The sequence below is a fragment of the Amphiura filiformis genome, chromosome 6, assembly GCF_039555335.1.
Source record: "Amphiura filiformis chromosome 6, Afil_fr2py, whole genome shotgun sequence".
NCBI classification, from domain to species: Eukaryota; Metazoa; Echinodermata; class Ophiuroidea; order Amphilepidida; family Amphiuridae; genus Amphiura; species Amphiura filiformis.
The window spans coordinates 66,225,951-66,245,283 of NC_092633.1; the positions used below are offsets into that span (position 1 = coordinate 66,225,951).

At 36.0% G+C, this 19,333-nt stretch overlaps 1 protein-coding gene across 1 annotated transcript; it reads left to right on the forward strand.

Annotated features, from left to right (window-relative positions):
- Positions 1-2,227: 2,227 nt before the first annotated feature.
- Positions 2,228-18,016, forward strand: LOC140155853 (peptidyl-prolyl cis-trans isomerase 6-like). Its single transcript, XM_072178845.1, has 4 exons — positions 2,228-2,403; positions 15,191-15,398; positions 15,798-15,917; positions 16,876-18,016. The coding sequence occupies exons 1-4, from the start codon at positions 2,338-2,340 to the stop codon at positions 17,112-17,114; spliced, it is 633 nt and encodes a 210-aa protein (XP_072034946.1). The 5' UTR covers positions 2,228-2,337; the 3' UTR covers positions 17,115-18,016.
- Positions 18,017-19,333: the final 1,317 nt, after the last annotated feature.

Sequence of the window (19,333 nt, forward strand, 5' to 3'; positions counted from 1 at the left end):
GGTCGCACGTTCCTCAAACTTGGTGGGTGGGTGCAGCTTGACCCCACACAGAACAAGTTTGTATAGGTTAGTGGGTCAAGGTCACCCAAGGTCATCCAGGGGTCAAATTAGTAAAAACTGTTTTTCTCAGGGACTGGGGGTCGCCTGTTCCTCAAACTTGACGGGTGGGTGCGTGTTGACCCGGGACAGAACAAGTTTGTATTGGTTAGTGGGTCAAGGTCACCAGAGGTCATCTAAGGGTCAAATTAGTAAAAACTGTCATATGGGCATGCAACTTGGTGGGTAGGTGCATCTTGACCTAAGACGGAACAAGTTTGTATTGGTTAGTGGGTTAAGGTCACCCAGGGGTCATCTGAGGTCAAATTAGTAAAAACTGTTTTCCGCCTATTTTCTCGGAGACTAGGGGTAGCACGTTCCTCAAACTTGGTGGGTGGGTGCATCTGGCCAAGATCACCCGAGGTCATTTAGGGGTCATCTGAGGTCAAATTAGTAAAAACTGTTGCATGGGCATGAAACTTGGTGGGTACAGTCAACTTTTAGAGTCAAATTTTTGGACGGTCATTTTGGGGTCATCCAAGGTCATATTACTACAAACTGTCGTATGGGCATGAAACGTGGTGGGTACAGTCAACATTTAGAGCCAAATTTTCAAGGTCACAAGGGGTCATCTGAGGTCAAATTAGTAAAAACTGTCCTATGGGCATCAGTCACCATCAGCCAGGTAACCGAGACAGCCGACAACCGCCAAATACGGGTAACCGCCTAGTTTATTATAATATTGTTAAAGGTCATATATATTGCTCGGACAACATCATATATCATTGGCAAGCTAATATTATGAGGACAATGAAAATGACTTTTTTGAGAAAATAAGACGTTTAAAATTGATATTCCGCAAAAACCAACTTAAGCGATGAGTTCCTTCGAACGAAGATTTGACCTAGAAAAAAGTTGACGTCAAGAAATGAGATGTGTCTGCTTTGAGAGAAGGGACTATAAACATTCTCAATGCACAAAACGTATACTGTTGTTGTTGTCAAAAACAACAACTCTGCAATAATTATTAAATCAATGCAATTGGTTTCAAAGTGATTCTCATACGCAGTAAACTGCGAAAAACACAAAATATATAAATAAATTTAACAAAAATAACTTTCCTTAATGGGACCAAGTTGTAAAAATGGTGAAAAGACATATACAGGAAAGCAGCTTTGGCGCCTCTTTTATGTTTTGAATTTCTGGTAGATTATACTTGGCACAGGTTTTGTTTTTGTTTGTTTTGCTAACGTGTTTGTTTGTTTATTTAATTATTATATTCAAATCACGTTGTCTCTTATTTAAATGGTATTTTGGTATCTGTAACATGTTGAACCTTTCACATGCTTGATGATGCTCATATCTCACTGTCTTAATACAAAGTACTTCTCACCACAATATCTCGGGAAATGTAAGGCAATGGTGGGGATTGTAAGCTGGGATTTACATATGATCATTACCACGATATGCTCCTGGGACAGTTTTGATGTAATCATATTTTTACCACGATATGCTCCTGGAACAGTTTTGGCGTGATCATATTACCGCGAATGCTGCTGGAACAACGAACCATGTTAACAGTGCTCCTGTTAACAGTGAACCATGTTAACAGTGCTCCTGGAACAGTTTTGGTGTGATCATATTTATACCACAATATGCTCCTGGAACAGTTTTGGTGTGATCATATTTATACCACAATGCTCCTGGAACATTTTTGGTGTGATCATATTTTATACCACGATATGCTCCTGGAACAGTTTTGGTGTGATCATATTACGATATGCTCCTGGATGGAGCAGTTTTGGTGGCTCTGAAAAGAAGCGTTTAAAGTCCTGGGGTTTAAGTGAAACAAAAGATGTTAAAATGCAATACGGCGTATTAAAAAGGCCTTATTCAATATCGGACACTCTAGGTCTGGATTTTGTAGCCTTTAACTAAAGTACCTCTAACAGTGGCTCCATTCTACTCGAAGTTCATACAAATGATATAATGGAGGATTCAATTCCACCTCTCCTTCCCTCCCCTCAGACAGTTCTGCCGTCCCTAGATTACTAAGGTCTGGTCATGCCATAGAAATCAATTCATCAATAATTTAATAGTGATTTTTTTATAATTGATGCAGGCTGTGCATAATTTATGAAAATTTGAACCATTACGTATAGCTATAATTCCACCTGTTTCAAGTCCACGTTTCGCATTACTTTGCACGCAACCATTTACCACGCACGGAGTTTTGTGTCTGTTCTCTGGTAGAAGCTGATAGTGTATTGGGAATCAACAAGCCTGCTGTCTTTCAACACAATGACGTTCGCAGTTTTAGTATTACTTTTGGTTGGAATGGTATCTAGTGTAGATTCTATCAGGCTGGTAAGTCCGAGTCAGCTCTGAGTTAAGGCCTACCTTGCGATAAATAAATTAAACATTATTTTGCATGTTCATGTTCATGGGTTAATAATATATTATGCACTTCTACAGAGGGTCTTCCGTTAGGTTAAAAAATATGTAACGAAAAACGCATTTTGTTTTTGGGAGCAATTTTAAGGTATTTTGTTTTTTTATTTGCGAAATCAAGAAAAAAATTATAATTTCAAGCAAAAAATTGATGACAATATTTTTCTAAAAAGCATTGTTTATAAACAATATTGAAACAATAAATCTGATAAAAACTAATTTATAATTTTCCTAAAACTGATAATTTTGATATCCAACCTAATCTGTACGGTATTTATTTATTTATATATTCGAACAAACGCTTTTATATCAGCGGCACACATCTACCCGACGGTGCGTTCACAAAATTACAAAGTAAAACAAGGAAACATAATAAATCAACCAAAATAAAACATGCCAAAATGTTAATGAGTACAATATTATCGATCCACCAGGCACAATCCCATTTTCATGAGCACGAGCAGATCACAGATTATAGAATCTGTGAGCAGATAGAGATAGCGGTGCAATGGCTAAAAGCGGGAACCTACATTGTAGGTGGAGGGCGCGCATTTATCAAACAGACCAGAGCACAAGCAATCAAATATGAAATATGCAGAGGAATAAAGTGTGATTGTGACTTGTGGATGGAACAACAAATTTACTCAAATGTAAAACAGAATTTACAATTAATTACGCATAATGTACATATAAAAATTAAATTACTTGCATGACTATCTTAAAAACTTAGTTTGTGAGTTCATTACGAAGTTTTACAAATTCAGATTTACAAACAAAGTCAAAAATATTCAAAGCACAATCAATATCAATACCACCTATATCAAGAAAAAAGGTGTTAGATAAACCTAATAAGAAGCATGTCTTAACATTTAAATCACTAGATATAAACAAATACCATATAGCATCTAAACGATTATTTTTCAAATTATTTTCGAGACTTTGATATTCGGCGGCTCTAATACTTTGAAGTGAATTACAAACAAACAAGAAGTGATTTAGATCCTCAGTCCCATTCTTACAGAGTGGACAAATACTGTTACCATCTTTGTTCCATAAATAAGTGCGACCGTTTAGAGGCAAAGTATTCGATCTTGCCTTAAATTTAAGAGATGCCGCGTAAAAATCTACATTAGAAAGGAGATATTCTTCAAGGTGGGCGTGTCTTTTAACAACGCATAGCTTAACAGAGACGATTTAGATCTGACACCGTTTCTCCATTTATAATTATTTACATCCATTACAATATTGTTAAATCGATTAATCCATGCATTACCAATTACTGATACATCATTAAACACATAATCCATACCGTATTCAGTAAACACGTTATACATATGAGAAAACCACCGGAGATGTTTATTTTTATTTTTAATTGAATTACATTTATAAATCATATTTTTGACGTTACTGTTTCGTGATTTAACAATAGATATTTGGAATTTGAGCTGACTCTAAAAATATATTTAAAAAACCGCCGCATTTCCCCCATTTTTATATTAAATATGCATGTAGTAGAAGCAAACTTATTTAACCTAAAATCTTTCTGACAAGCTTTACAATCACAATGAATGACCATGGTAATCTAAAAAAAGGTGCAGCCAGCGGAATTCGGATTCTGCATTTTATTACTGATTTACTGTGGATGAAATCTCATGAGAGACTTATAAATAAATATTCCATTTAAAAAGGGAAAGCCGGCCTCAGTTGACAAATGGTTGGGGACCTTGCACACATTTTGGTTTTGGGGTTATATTAATTAAATCTGTTTATATAATTATTAGTAGTTTTGATAGTTGACTCTAGGGTTCTAAATTTAAGGAGTGCAATGTTTTGGAAGAAATATGGCTATAAATGTTGATTTTTTTACTTTATTTTTAAAGGCCCATTCAGTGATTTGCTCATCCGGATGATCGTAAATATCATTAAAATTCAGATTTCGGGAGGCGCGAGGTATTTAGTGTTTACTTCTGAATCGAACGTGGGGACATGGGGAAAGCCTGAATATAGTAAATTATATTTACCTTCATTTAAATATGTATGATACTTTTATCAAAACAAATATTCAAGCGATGATAGTGTGTAATATAAAAAATATAAAATTTCACAATTTTCAGAGAAAATAGTGTTTTTAGACAAAACGATATTTTGTGTTCTGCGTAGAGGTTGACACCACGCATGCTCAATACAATTAGTAAACAACCAGGTTGATTTACTAATTGTATTGAGCATGCGTGGTGATAAATTGGCAAGAAATTCTTTCCGTTTTGGGTGTTTGATAAAATTCCCTTTAAAGGGAAAGCTTCCTGGAAAGCTTAAGCAACATATATACGTCACTTAAACGTCAATTTGAAAATATATCAGTTATTGATCAAATTCCTTTATAAATGGCCATGTCTGTCTTTTTTTTTTTGTTGAAGGGGGGATCCTTGGTTCTCAAGTGCCACGATAAAAGAGCTCAGGAGGTGAAGGGGTGTCGGGTAGGTGTCATAGTGGGTGTCATGGTGGGTCAAGAGTGTCATAGTTGATTATGGGTGTCACAGTGGGTCAATCTATACGTCGGTGGTCAATGGTGTCATGGCAGGTCAAAGGGTTTTATGCTGGATTAGTGGTGTCTAGTATGACCCACAGGATGGTGTCAAATGATTGAGACAAAAAATAAGTTATACAATAATAAAAAATAAAAAACACCTGGGGTCGTACACCTAATAGTATTATAGTTTTATAGTCGCTCATACTTATACGTCACTTATACGTCACTCATACGTCACTTATACGTCACTTATACGTCATTCATACGTCACTCATACGTCACTCATACGTCACTCATACGTCACTCATACATCACTCATACGTCACTCATACGTCACTTATACGTTACTCATACGTCACTTATACGTCACTCATACGTCACTTATACGGCACTCATACGTCAATTTGAAAATAATAAGTTAAACTTATTGATAAAATTTTATGACAAAATCATAAAATTTGGGTCCCTATTTTCAGTGTTACCCATTTCTCCCATGCTAAAGCAATAAAATATACGTCACTTATACGTATATTTGAAAAAACAAGGTTACTAACTTGATCAAATTGTTTTAAAAAGAGTGTTGTTTGTCATTTTGATTTTTGATCCTTGGTTCTCACGGTGCCACAAATCCACGATTTCGGAAGGGTAGTGCGTCAAGGGAAAGACGGGTGGGTCAAAACTGGGTGTCATGGGATGTCAATATGGGCCAATGGATATCATGGTAGATGAATGGATGTCATGGTGGGATAAGGGGCGTCGGGGTAGGCCATTGGGTGTCATGCAGGTGAGTCAAGGGGTATCATGGCGGGTCAAGGGGTATCATGGGTCATCAAGGAGGGTCATGGTGGGTCATGAGGTGTCATGGTGAGTCAAAGGTTAATATGGTTGGTCAAGGGGTGTCATGTTGGGTCAAAGAGTTTTATGGTGGATCAATGGTTTCTAGTATTATCCTCAGGGTGGTATCAAATGAATGAGAAAAAAAAAAGGAATACAATAAAACAAACCTGGGGGTCGTACACCTAACAGTATTATAGTTATAAGAAAAATCATAAAATTTGGGTCCCTATTGTCAGGGTTACCTATTTCTCCAATGCTTAAGCAATGAAATATACGTCACTTATACGTTGAACACGGATCGATTGGCACGAGGTTCATATTGGTGCGTATGCACCAAATATGTATCTTGTTGTCATAGATGTGCTAACATAGCCTGCTAGTGGATCAGCCGAAAGCTGCTAGCTGTGTATTTAAGACAAAATAAGGCATTTATATGAATCTGTAATTTATATATAAATTAGCTACATTAAATGGGCTTCAACTTTGTCAATACTGCTGTTTTCGTTGTTGTTGTTTTTTGCAAAATTTTTCATTTAAAAATGCCAAATGACCATTTGAATGATTTATCCTTCACTTTTAAGCAATTTGTAAATTATTTTAATTTTGTTATTCTTGTGCTGGGATCACTGCATGGGTCTTTAAAGTACATATTTGTTGACATTTTTTTGCTTGTACAAAAATAGATTTAGGGGTTAAATGTAAAATGTTGGGCTTTATGAAAAGTTTTGGCCGTAATGTGCGATCTGTTTAAATAAGGTTTTGTGTTTTGTTTTTTGTTGTTGCAAACCGAATTTGTTGGCATAATGTTTATACATGTCCCAATTTTAAAACTTTTCCTTGTAACGTGCAAAACAGATAACCTCTGTGATGGGAAATTCATATTAAGAGCCTATGTGTTGAATTTCAGTCAGCTCTATCATGAAGCTCTCGGTACCCGAGTAGTTAATGCACAGGTCTCGTAAACTCTAGGTCGTGGGTTCGATTCCCGGGAGGGATAACTTGTTCTTTTTGACTCTTTTATTCTTTGCGACGGCGAACCTGGTGAAAATTATGTTTATTTTATGAATCGGATATTCTCATCAAAATGACAAGAAACTCAACAAATTTGATAAGATTACCTTGTCAGTTTGAAAATGAATAGTGAATAGATGACCCAACTTATCAAATTCGAGTAGTTTGTCTTATCAAATATGACCAAACAATCCAATTTGAATAATCTGTCTTGTCACACAGAATCTTGTTATAGAACCTCTCGTGAAATTTTTAATACAGGGTGGTCCAAAAAGAACGTTACCCAAGTTGAAAGGTTAGTTTCTCGGAGTTTAGAGCAGCAATTCTCGAAAGTGTTGCATATTCTAAATTTATATCTTTCTAAGAATATGTGGTGAAAAAGTTACAGAAAAAGAAGCTAAAGTAACAAAATTGTAGCAGTTTTACGTCTGAGGGTCCAAAATCACTTTGTCCACACGCAATTCAATAGGATGTATCCGATTACCAACGCGTTAGGGTGGCTGCAGAATCCATATTATGTTACGTATAATATTTTATGTATAATACTTTTCGTGACGTCAAAAGTATTACACGTCGAATAAAAAGTATGTACCGGGAAAGTATATATTTTGTTGCTACAGGGTGTTGCTTAATTCATAAAGAGTTGCCATATTTTAAAGAGTGGTAAATTTAGTGAGTGTCTTGCACGCAACACCTTTTGATGCATTTTGCATATTTTAACTTATGGCTTATACTTCAATTACTAATTTAAAAACAAACACAACAAACAAGGATAATTTAGTACATTCATTTATAGGCATGCATTATTGGTAAACACGCTCGGATTTTCATTCGCAATTATTTTACATGAAAGCTCACGAATGAATTAAAATCTAAGATCTTAATCATCACTAGTAGTCATACTAGATGAAACAATGTACCCGAAATTAACATAAACATAAAATTAATATAACAATTACACAATATCATCGGTTTCATCTGGCGCAATTTTGGATGGAAATTGTACATTTTGTGACTGCGTAAATTTCTAGACATGATTTCATGCTCATAAGGCAATTTACAAGACAAGACATGATTTTTGACCAGTGGACTTCGGTTGTATATATAAATGCGCATATATAAATGCGCACGTGACATCTACAAGTCGCCATACCGTATTAAACGATATAAGGTACCCGGATGTACATAAACTCCCCGTGCAAAAGTATAGGGAAAATGACAGGTCGCAAGGAAAATTGCTTTTGCAAAATAGTGGCATTGATTGCAAAGGGTAAAATAACTTGACCCGAAAGATAAACTCTTTATTAACGTTTTCCATCACGGAAAAAAAATTAACTACGGAAAAGCTAGATATAGCTGATTTACAAACTTATATTTCATAATTTCCGTGCTAAATGGGCGTGCCAAGTGGCCATATCTATGACGTAGTGCTGGTTTCATACTATCATGCTGCTTGCCGCCGAGCGGCGTGACACACGCGCATTGTACACAAACAGACACAATCAAGACTTGTGAATGGCTGATAAGTCATGCCTCTTGTCGCAACGGCATGAAAGTATGAAAGGGGACATGATTGGCTTTAAGGTCAGAACTGTGCAGGCGGCGGATGACATGATCGAGCCGGCAACTTGTGAAACCGCCCGGCCGTATGGCATTTTCCAATATAGTCGGTTAATTTTGTGGGGTTCATTATCGAACCCCAACGGTTTTAACTTATATTTATATTATTTATCAACATAGGCCTATTTGTTTGTGATATTTCAAGCGTTTTAAGATTTCAAAATAATCCCATTCAATTACACGGTTGACGATGAAAATTTACTGAATTTAGAGAATGCAATGCGGCCACCACCTGGAACTGTGGTCGCAATTTCAGTGATTGACAGTGAGGTAACACGAACATGGCACTGGCCATCTGGTCACGTGCGCATTTATATATGCGCATTTATATATACAACCGAAGTCCACTGTTGACAGAGTATACTTAACATGCTTAATAAGAACGGGGATTTTTTTGGACTTTTATACAATGTGAGAATCCCACCCAAACTTACCATTAAGTCTACCATGTCTACAGTAGAAGTATAACTATAGGCATATTATTATGTTGAATAGATGTAAAGGACGGAGTGGACGTCAAAGAACTGGCCAAACGCCTGCCTAATACGTCTAGTTATAGACTCAACACCGGGACTCAACACTCAACAGTGTGCCCCTCACATACTACCACAAATGACGTTTCAAATTGTTGTTGCATATTAATTTTTGAAGAAGCATCTTCTTATGAGTAAAAAAAAGCTGAGACAAAGTTATTCAACAATAAATTATGATTGTTTTGTTTAATTTCGTAATTCTTTGTCAATGACGGGAGTGAAGTTCGGGTACCATGAATATATGTGACGTGTCATGTCAAAAGCAGACACTTTTGGGCAGGATCGTAAATGGAGAAATAGCCAAAAATCTGCCCGTGGTTGATTTCTTTGTTGCGAATTTGTGATGTTATTAATGTTTAAAATATTGTCTGATAGTTTCAGACCGGAATATAACTGGCATCTTGTATTTTTTGAGACATTTTTAAAGGTAATTCATATTCCCAACATTGTCAATAATATTTTCAAAGGCCGATATCTCAATTTCCAATTTTATAATACCATAACTTACGAACTCAATATCTTCGCTTAGAAATGTCCGATTTCATTGGGGAAAACAACGTTGTGGAGCAAAATATCTCTATATTTATGATATGTAAAATCTCAAAATTGATAACCTCCCCAAAAGTGTCTCCTTTAGACATGACACGTCACATATAGTGAGGCTTAAAATCTTGGATTGTAATTATTCATTCAAGCAAATAAATATTTATCACTTTTGAATGACATGCCGAGGGCGTTTAAACTGCTAATCATAAATGGTAATCGGGCATCCCATTGAATTATGTGTGGACAACCTTATTACAGACTTGTACCCGAGTCCAGCTTGTCCGAGTCCGAGCCGAGCCGAGTCCATTTGTATCCGAGTCCGAGCCAAGTCCGAGTCCTTTTGTGTCCGAGTCCGGACTCGAGTCCAAGTCCAGGGGTGCCGAGTCCGAGCCAAGTCCGAGTCCAACAAAAATAAGACCCGAGTCCGGACTCGAGTCCGGCTCGAGTCCGGACTCGGGGTGAGAGTCCATGCCCGGTGGTGGGGGGTTCATTCAACTTTAATGTGACAGGTATCTACCTATTGGCATTGCTTAGTTTGGGTATAACAAAATGAAAAAGGGGTAATTGGGTATAAAATTTTGAAAGAAGGGGTCATTTGGTACAACATTTTGAAAAATTGGGTCATTATTTGCAAAAATGGAGCAAAATTTTATATTTTATTGCTTATTTGAAAAATTTACAATACAAATTTGCTGAAAAAGGTCAATTTTAAAGTTTCCGCATAATTTTATGGCATTTTGGATAAAATTGTAGAAATGTGATGAGAAGGTCACTCACTGCATCACACCACACACCACTCTAACAAACCCCACCCAACACTGTTGAGTGTTGACTCAACCATAGACCATGGACCAACCGTACACACTTTCTTCAAAAGCCATGTCCATGAACAGGTTACTCCTGAAGGTAAAAACTACATGTATCAGACCACCTAGTACCTGTATCAGACAGCAGGCATGTGGGGGTATTTTGTGTGTGTGTGTAACACACTACATGTAAACTCACAGTTAACTTAATTGGGACAAGGCTGTAGGTATGCCAGGTGAATTTTATATATCAAATTAAAGCCCTTGAGTAAAGAAAGTCAAAACTGAAAACCGTTTTGTCATAGCACTTTCCGTAGCAAAGTTACATCTTGTCAAAGATTGACTTTCATCAAAAAGATTTAGACATACCACCTAGACCTATGACTGCCCATCCCTTACCACAGCGGGAGGTGAAGCCCCGTATCCAAGGTGATATTGCGGATTGACGGGGTTACTAGGCTCGGAGATAATCGCGTACATTCTGACGCTCTCGGTTGTGTGGTTACTGCCATAGACATACCACCTAGACCTATGACTGCCCATCCCTTACCACAGCGGGAGGTGAAGCCCCGTATCCAAGGTGATATTGACGGATTGACGGGGTTACTAGGCGCGGAGAAATATTGCGTACATTCTGACGCGCTCGTTTGCGTGGTTACTGCGCGGTTATCGCCCGCGTCAAATGAAGCATGTTCCGTAGACGCGAACACGTCTGCTTATTTGCGTCTGGGTTGCGTCCTTGTCAAAATTGTTGCTATGCAGTGTTGACTTCACTACGCGAACCAAAGTCATAGGTCTAGGTTCTTGTTTGTCTGGGGTTACTGCGCCGTTATCGCCCGCGTCAAATGCAACATGTTCTGTAGACGCGAACTTTATCTGTTTGCTTGCGTCCGGGTATGCGTCCTTGTTCAAGTCGTTGCTAAGCAGTGTCTGCTTCACTACGCGAGTCAAAGTCACTGGTCTAGGTACTAGTTTGTCTGGATTTCGGTGGTGTTTCTAGATCTTAGTCTCATGATGATAGCAGCTTTTCTATGTGGAACTGCATCAAAATCCGGGTCAAAATCCCTCTAAAATTCCATGTGCGAGTGTCTCATCGCCATAAAAAATCATATTTGGGTCAAGTGAAGTATAGAAAACATATTTATGTAGGTTTCCTTGACCTACCTGTTCCTTTAAATTTCTATGTAAATATGTATTGTGTTCTAAGCGAATTTGGCTGACTACATGTAGCAGATAGGTTTGCCTGGCATACCTATAGGCTGTGTGCAGTATTACATGAAATGAATTGCAATATATTCAAATACATTATAGAAAATTAACATCATCATCATTATAATAATAATAATACTAACAGAAATTCACCTTTATAATTCTAAACATATTTTCAAAATTGGCCCACACAAATGTCATGTGTACTCACTTACTGAGCACATGCAAACTATAGTGATGAGATGTATGGTCCAGTGTGCATGTTTCTCTTTCAAGAGCTTAATGGATTGGAAAGTTCCATGAAAGAAGTCTTACATTGTAGAAATTTTTATATACACCAATCCGAGAAGCGTTTACTGTATTTGGCCCTCTATTGACGGCAACACAGATGTACCAGAGCGGGAGATTTAATTCGTAATTCAATACTCATGATTGTGTATTGAATATCACTATTGAGTACAATTCCCGGGTACAATTCTGTATAGCACACAATAAATAATGGATGGAACCCCCGACCTCGGGACACCGCAGTTTTACATCGGGGACACCGCAGTAATGGCGAAGTCGGATAGGTGTATAGTCCAAATATTTAATAAAATTATGCATTTGATTAATTATCAATTATTTCATTTTAAATGATAACAAAAATATGATTCTGCTAAGTGACAGATAAATCTAAATAATTTGGTGGATATGTAGGATAATAACAGGTCACAGATTTGACAGCCCCAATTAATTTGGAAAATGGCCAAATAAGTAAAGTAAACAAATTTGAGATCTATTTTTACATTTTTAGGTAATCATTTCACATTTTACATAGATTTGGACATTGGACTCGGACCGGACTCGCCTTCGAGTCCGAGTCCTTTTGTGTCCGAGTCCGAGCCGAGCCGAGTCTTTTTGTGTCCGAGTCGAGCCAAGTCCGAGTCCAACAAAAGTGGACTCGAGTCCGGACTCGAGTCCGAGTCCGGACTCGAACGATACATCTCTGCCTTATTATCGACCATGTGGCGTAAAACTACCGCCACTTTATCAATTTAGCTTGCTTTTCTGTCCTTTTATCGCCACAGAATACAACAATTTTGTGAATAGCTACTCTAAACTCCGAGGTATTAAGCTTTCAAATTGGGTAAAGTTCTTTTTGGACCACACTGTAATTGTTGTTTTCACTTATATGGCCAGGATTATTACTATTGTTGTGTAAAACCTAAGACTATTCGATGATTTGAAAATGTTATTTGGCATACGCAATTCCGTAATACACATCACATGTAATATATTTCCTGCATATAATCTTCTATTTACACGAATTGAACCCCAAAACGCCTTGTAAGGTCTATATCGACATACATGTATATAAAGAATATTTAATTGTAATGTATAAATGTCCATATTGTCACATTTTATAATTTTAAAATGAACTGGATTTTCTAAATTGCTTAAAAACGATATACACGGATAATAAATAATATATACGATATGTCAAAATTAAAACCAGCAGCCAATAGTACCCTTTAGCTCTGACCTCGTATGTTGAAATTGATTAAGAATTAAAGAAACAGTGATTGAAAACACGAGGAAAGAACGAAATCAAGACTTGCATTTTAATGTTCGAATCAATGGAAAGCATGGCGAACGTTCTCCAATGGAACAAACTGCAACTTTCGAATTTGCATCTTTCCGGGATTTGGGATCTTCTTGTCTTCATTTCTTGACCGATTTCAACGAATAATTATCATATTCTTCGTTTTTCCTTCCGTTTCTCTTTGTTTGTTTGTTTGTTTGTTTGTTTGTTTTTTTGTTGTTTGTTTGTTTGTTTGTTTCTTTCTTTCTTTCATCTTTCTATTTATTTATTATCTATTCTCACGCTGATGTTCAAAGCGAATATTAAATATTTTGCATACGTTCATAGAACAAACTTATACATGATCTTATGTGTCTTAGGGTGTATCAAAATGATTGGTACCGAAGACTTTTCATTTTTTGCCGATTTTTTAACTATTTTTTGTGCCAGTTTGGGTCAATTCTTTAAATATTTGTAATTATAGGTGTTTTATCTCCTCTAAGAATTTTAGATCATAAAGATAGCACATTCTATTCAGAAGTTACATGATTCTAAAGGAAAGTAGGTGTTTTTACACTTTTCATCGTAACGCTGGATCAGTAGCACACCATTTTCAAAGCTCTATTTTACAGCAAATACCTTGTGAAGATGATATGTTGAAAATCATGGAAATGTTTAATATTTTCCTTGCCTATTTCTTTATTCATAATATATGTAAATGTTATAATCAATATTTATTGCTTGAGAGTAATATTATTGACTTGAATAGAAGTTTGTGTATCAACACCATCCAGGGCGGTAATTTAAATTGTATTATTGAGATTACTAAGTAGATGGTAGATGGTGTGGCAGAATGGCTATAGACTGTAGACAGTGTAGGTTAGTTTAGACCTGGTAAAAGTTATTGGAATGGCTCCACAGTATTCCACACTTCAGTGTGCATTCATAATTAAGAATTACTGGTAGACACGAAGCCATGGAGAAGTGCAGAGAAGATTTAGGAGACAGTTTTCTAAGAACAAGGCGTATCCCATGCAAACTTACAATGCTTCAAAATTTGATATGGGCAGTTACAGAATGGACCCATCCCAGGTGTTAAGTTCTTTCAAGATATGGCTTCACCTCACACTGCCAGAGTCGTAAGGCAGGGACTTCATGAGTTGTCTTTCTAAAAGCATGTGTAAAGCAATTTTATTTATGTATACTGAGGCGAGATATTGTATATAGAGTATATGCAATAAATGGTTCAAGCAGTGAACCTATTCATCTTGTGTTGTGTAAGTCAAACCATGATTACGTCGATCTTCGTTTAAATGACAATAGCTTCCAGATGCATCAACCTATCAACTTCAGATTAATAGATCAACAAGTTAACATATGCCCCTTTCTATTTATAGTACAAAAACTATATTAATTAGCAATTTTATATTTTGATATATTTTTGAAAATGTCACATATCCCGGTACCAATCATTTTGATACACCCTGTAATATGCAAAACATTTAATAAAATTTAAAAAGTGTGTAATTTTTAGACATTACTCGCACATGGCGATATTCTTAATTGTACTCCATAATTACCATAAATGAGTTTATAAATGGCACTAAAATGATATCTTAATGACCCAGCTATAGTATATTTCAAATCAATCTGGACACGTTGCAATAATAGACACGTTGCAGATTTGAAAACCATCAATTTATTGATACAAAACAGGCTTATGGTTTTTATTATAAAACTATTCGTCAGGGTAACATAACATTACGGAGACAATGAATTAAGCTTAAAAAACTAAACAAAATAAAACATAATCTAACGAGCCCTACAAAGAATGTGATAATAACACCAAAATACAGCATAAGGCCGAATAAAATTAATGTTTTGGTTCTCGCCCAGAGGATTTTCATGAATTGATGAGGGAGGGAGGTTTTCGTTTGTTTGTTTGTTTGTTTTTTCCCCAATTAATGTTACAAAATCAGACTTAAATCGTGTAAGTCACAAAACATTTCTTGATAACACTCCAGCCCTCTTGTTCATTTCCTTGTAGGGACTTCGAGGATCAGCTGTAGTTACCCACGAAGCTTTCTTCGACATGTCTATAGGCAGAAAGTCAATTGGAAAAATTACAATTGGATTGTTCGGTGAATTGGCTCCCAAGACTGTAGAAAACTTCTTACATTTCACTACTCAAAAGGCAGGGAAAGGATACAAAGGGAGCGTTATCCATCGAGTTATTCCAGGACATAATTTACTAGGTAAGCGTCATAATATTGTTATTTGTAAGCTTTATGGACCAACTTACTTGTTATGTTGTTTAAACATAGCTTAAAACCTGAACTCATGAATATTTTATGTTCAAAGGTCAGCCATGAGCATTTTGGGCTTTGGGGTTGGCATGCCCGGTAATCGTATTTCTTGAAGCACAGAAGCTCTAGTTAAAATCTGGTTCAGTAAAAAAGGCGATTTTTGGTACGCCGTGTGGATATTTACCCCTCCCATGCTCATAATTATTGCACAGCCCCTTAAATATTATATAATTATTTTTAGATAAATTCCAAATCATGTAAATTTAAGCGCTTTGAGGTCTTCGGACTGAAAGCGCTATAAAAGTGTTTAAAAAAAAATATTATTATTAAATTTGATTTGACATTCAGCTGGTGACTTTATCCACGGGAACGGGACGGGTGAAGCTAGCAAATTTGGCCTTGACTTTGAGGATGAATCGTTTGTATTGAAGCACAGCGGAGCAGGATGGTTAGGCATGGCAAATCGAGGTAAGTTATCCAGAAATTCGCTTTGTATTTTGATTGATTTTGTTTATAAACTAATTAAGATAAACAATTATTGATAGCCGAGTTCTGGTTGAAAATGAGACAAGCATTTCTGATGGAGGTCAATTTGAACCTGTATTTGAACCGCGCTGTCCAAAGACAGGGGTCTTTCCAAGGGAGCATGTTTTGTGGCCCATCACAAAAAACATCAAGACCGCAGGGCCAGCAGGCCCGACGCCGGAGACTCCTACAGTTGAGTTCTTTACTAATGGAGTACCAATATAGGAGGGCCCGCAGGCAAGAAAGCAAGAGTAACCTTGACCAACAGTCACCTTAATGTAATTTGACACCACAGAATATTCATTCTACTTTAAATATTAATGTTTTTAATTTCTAACCCTGAACTTCCCTCATTCTCCAAACCCCTCTCTTCTATCGGGGAATAATTTATAGTTTTACGTCAGTTGGATATCCATATCTCACGGTTTGTGGTTCTTTGTAACCCTGCGGGGCAATATAGTTGGCTATCCAAATTTCGGGGTTTGTGGTTCTTTATAGCCCTGTGGGCAACCTAGTTGGATATCCATATTTTGCGGCGGCTGTTGGCGGTTTTTACTTAATTATTTTCCAAAATTTAAATTCTTTGGCGTGAGATATTACCTTATTCAGGTGTTTACCTTATCTAAATACTATTTTTACCACTTCCCCTTCAAGCCGATTTTAAAGCTATTATTGTTATTGTTATTATTATTAGTGTTATTAATAATATTATTATTATTATTATTATTATTATTATTATTATTATTATTATTATTATTATTATTATTATTATTATTATCATTATCATTATATTATTATTATTGTTGTTGTTGTTGTTGTTGTTGTTGTTGTTGTTGTTGTTGTTGTTGTTGTTGTTGTTATTATTATTATTATTGTTGTTATTGTTGTTATTGTTAACCAGGTCGTGACACAAATACCTGCATTTTCTACATTACTTTTATGGAGATCCCACATTTGGACGGTAAACATGTTGTCTTTGGTAAGGTAGTGGATGGAATGGACGTAGTTCGGGAAATCGAAAACGTTGAAACTGACGATAATGATCGCCCGAATCAGGAAGTTAAAATAACCAACTGTGGGGAAATTCGTGTCAACGAACCATTCCGTATAAGCACAAAAACGGGATCGGACGAGCTTTGATTACGTGAAAGTTAAATATGCGGTGATTTTGGAAATCTTTTCTTTAAATAATATGCACCGTTTTGTCTTTAAATACTTATTGATAATGTATTTATAATTTTCATAATTTATAATTAGTTTATAAAACGCCTAAGCTTTAGTAGACCATGCATTGCCATTCATTGACCATGTATTGCCAGTAGAACATGCATTGCCATTTAAGGATGTATTCAAATGTATTGTGACGTACCAGCGTTTTAGTTTTATTTTCATATCACTGCACTCAGTTAAGTATCCTTAGTGCATACATCATCATACAGAGTTCATTTCATCGTACTTTGCCTATGTACATTAGCCTTTTTAGAGGTATGGCGGACAAAATAGGATGGCGTTGCACGAAATGGATAAAGGCCTTTGAATTTGGCGGGTTTTACCCATATTAAATACTGCCCTCCTATTGTGTACGCCATGCTTCGAAAAGGCCAATTGTAACTCAGTCAAAATACAATATGTGACGTGTCATGTCAAAAGGAGACACTTTTGGGCAGGATCGTAAATGGAGAAATAGCCAAAAATCTGCCCGGGGTGATTTTTTCACAATTTGAGTTTGTTGTGAATTTGTGATGTTATCTATGTTAAAAATATTGTCTGATAATTTCAGACCGGAATAAAAACGGCATCTTGTATTTTTTGAGAGATGTTTCAAGGTAATTCCTACTCTCAACATTGTCAATAATATTTTTTTAAAGGCCGATATCTCAATTTCCAATTTTATAATACCATAACTTACAAACTCAATATCTTTGCTTAGGAATGTCCGATTAATTGGGAGGAAACAGCGTTGTGAAGCAAAATATCTCTATATTTAAGATATGTAAAAACCTCAAAATTGATAACCTGCCCAAAAGTGTCTCCTTTTGACATGACACGTCACATATAATACAATACACACGATTAGAATGAAACTTGGTCGTAGCTAGGCGTTATGATATGGCACTCCGAGCGATGTAACTTTGTTCGTTTTGTTGTTCTCCTCAATTTATATCAGAAGGAAACAAAGGATTTAGTCAGATTTAGTACTTGGAGTTAATTCTTTTTGTAACTTTTGCCATTGATGGTCGTAGAATAGAATAGAATAATTTTTAAGAAGGCGTACAGCTCAACTGATCATACTTTTCCTATAGACTATATAACTATAGATACTTGACAGACCATTAGTAGCCCAGTTCTGAACCTTTTCATTGATCATTCATAACAATAGGTATCTGATGGATCAGTGAAGATAAGAAGGGATTATAATATATCCGTAACCTTGATATTATAGTACATCTCGAGGAAAAAGTGCAATGGACATGTTTTCATTTTATGTTTCAAATATCCCGCGCATGAAAATTGAGTAATTAACCCAAAATGGAAAATGGAACAATTTATTGGAAATCTGTTTTAACAGATTTTTTTGACATCTTTTTCTGCACTGTATTATACCTAAATTAAGAAATGTGATAAATATTCAAAGAAAATATAGGTCATCCAAAAATGTTGATTTTTACACATTTTGGGGCAAAAAAGGAAAAATAAGCAAAAATATCAAAATCTGTTTTAACAGCTTTATTCATCAAGTCATAACAAACGGCCTACATGCTTAATTTCTAATAAAATATTGAAATTGTGAAAAAATATAGGTATTTATTGATTTTCATGTTTTTTTCTTGCAAATATGCTAATAATATGCAAATTATGAAATTGCAAAATAATGTTTCTACATAGCATACTTCTTTAAAGTGTGATGTTCAAAATGACAGACATCAAAAAGAGATTCGATGAAATGTAAAGGTGTAGTAACAATTTTGGCATGGACTGTCTGGTTAGGCAAAGTACGGTAAGTTGAGCTGTATAAGCTTGTGCAGAGTTCAGATGTAAAAACCGATAAAACCAATTGTAAATTTGTCTCGTGGAAAATAAATATATTGTACTCAAAACCAAGGGGTTTTATACAAAGAAACAACCTCTCTGGACAAAACGGTCTTTTATGTCAATTCGACAATCCGTTAACCTGGACATGACCTTTAATTTAAATACTTTTGGCTCTCTTAATGATGATCACATCTATACCAAAGCTCGCGACAATGCGACAATCAATGCTCATGTTGACCTCAGATGACATTTACCTAACCTTGAACATTTTGGCACTCAACAATTTCCACAATTCAACACGCTATAGACCACTTGACATCATTGTT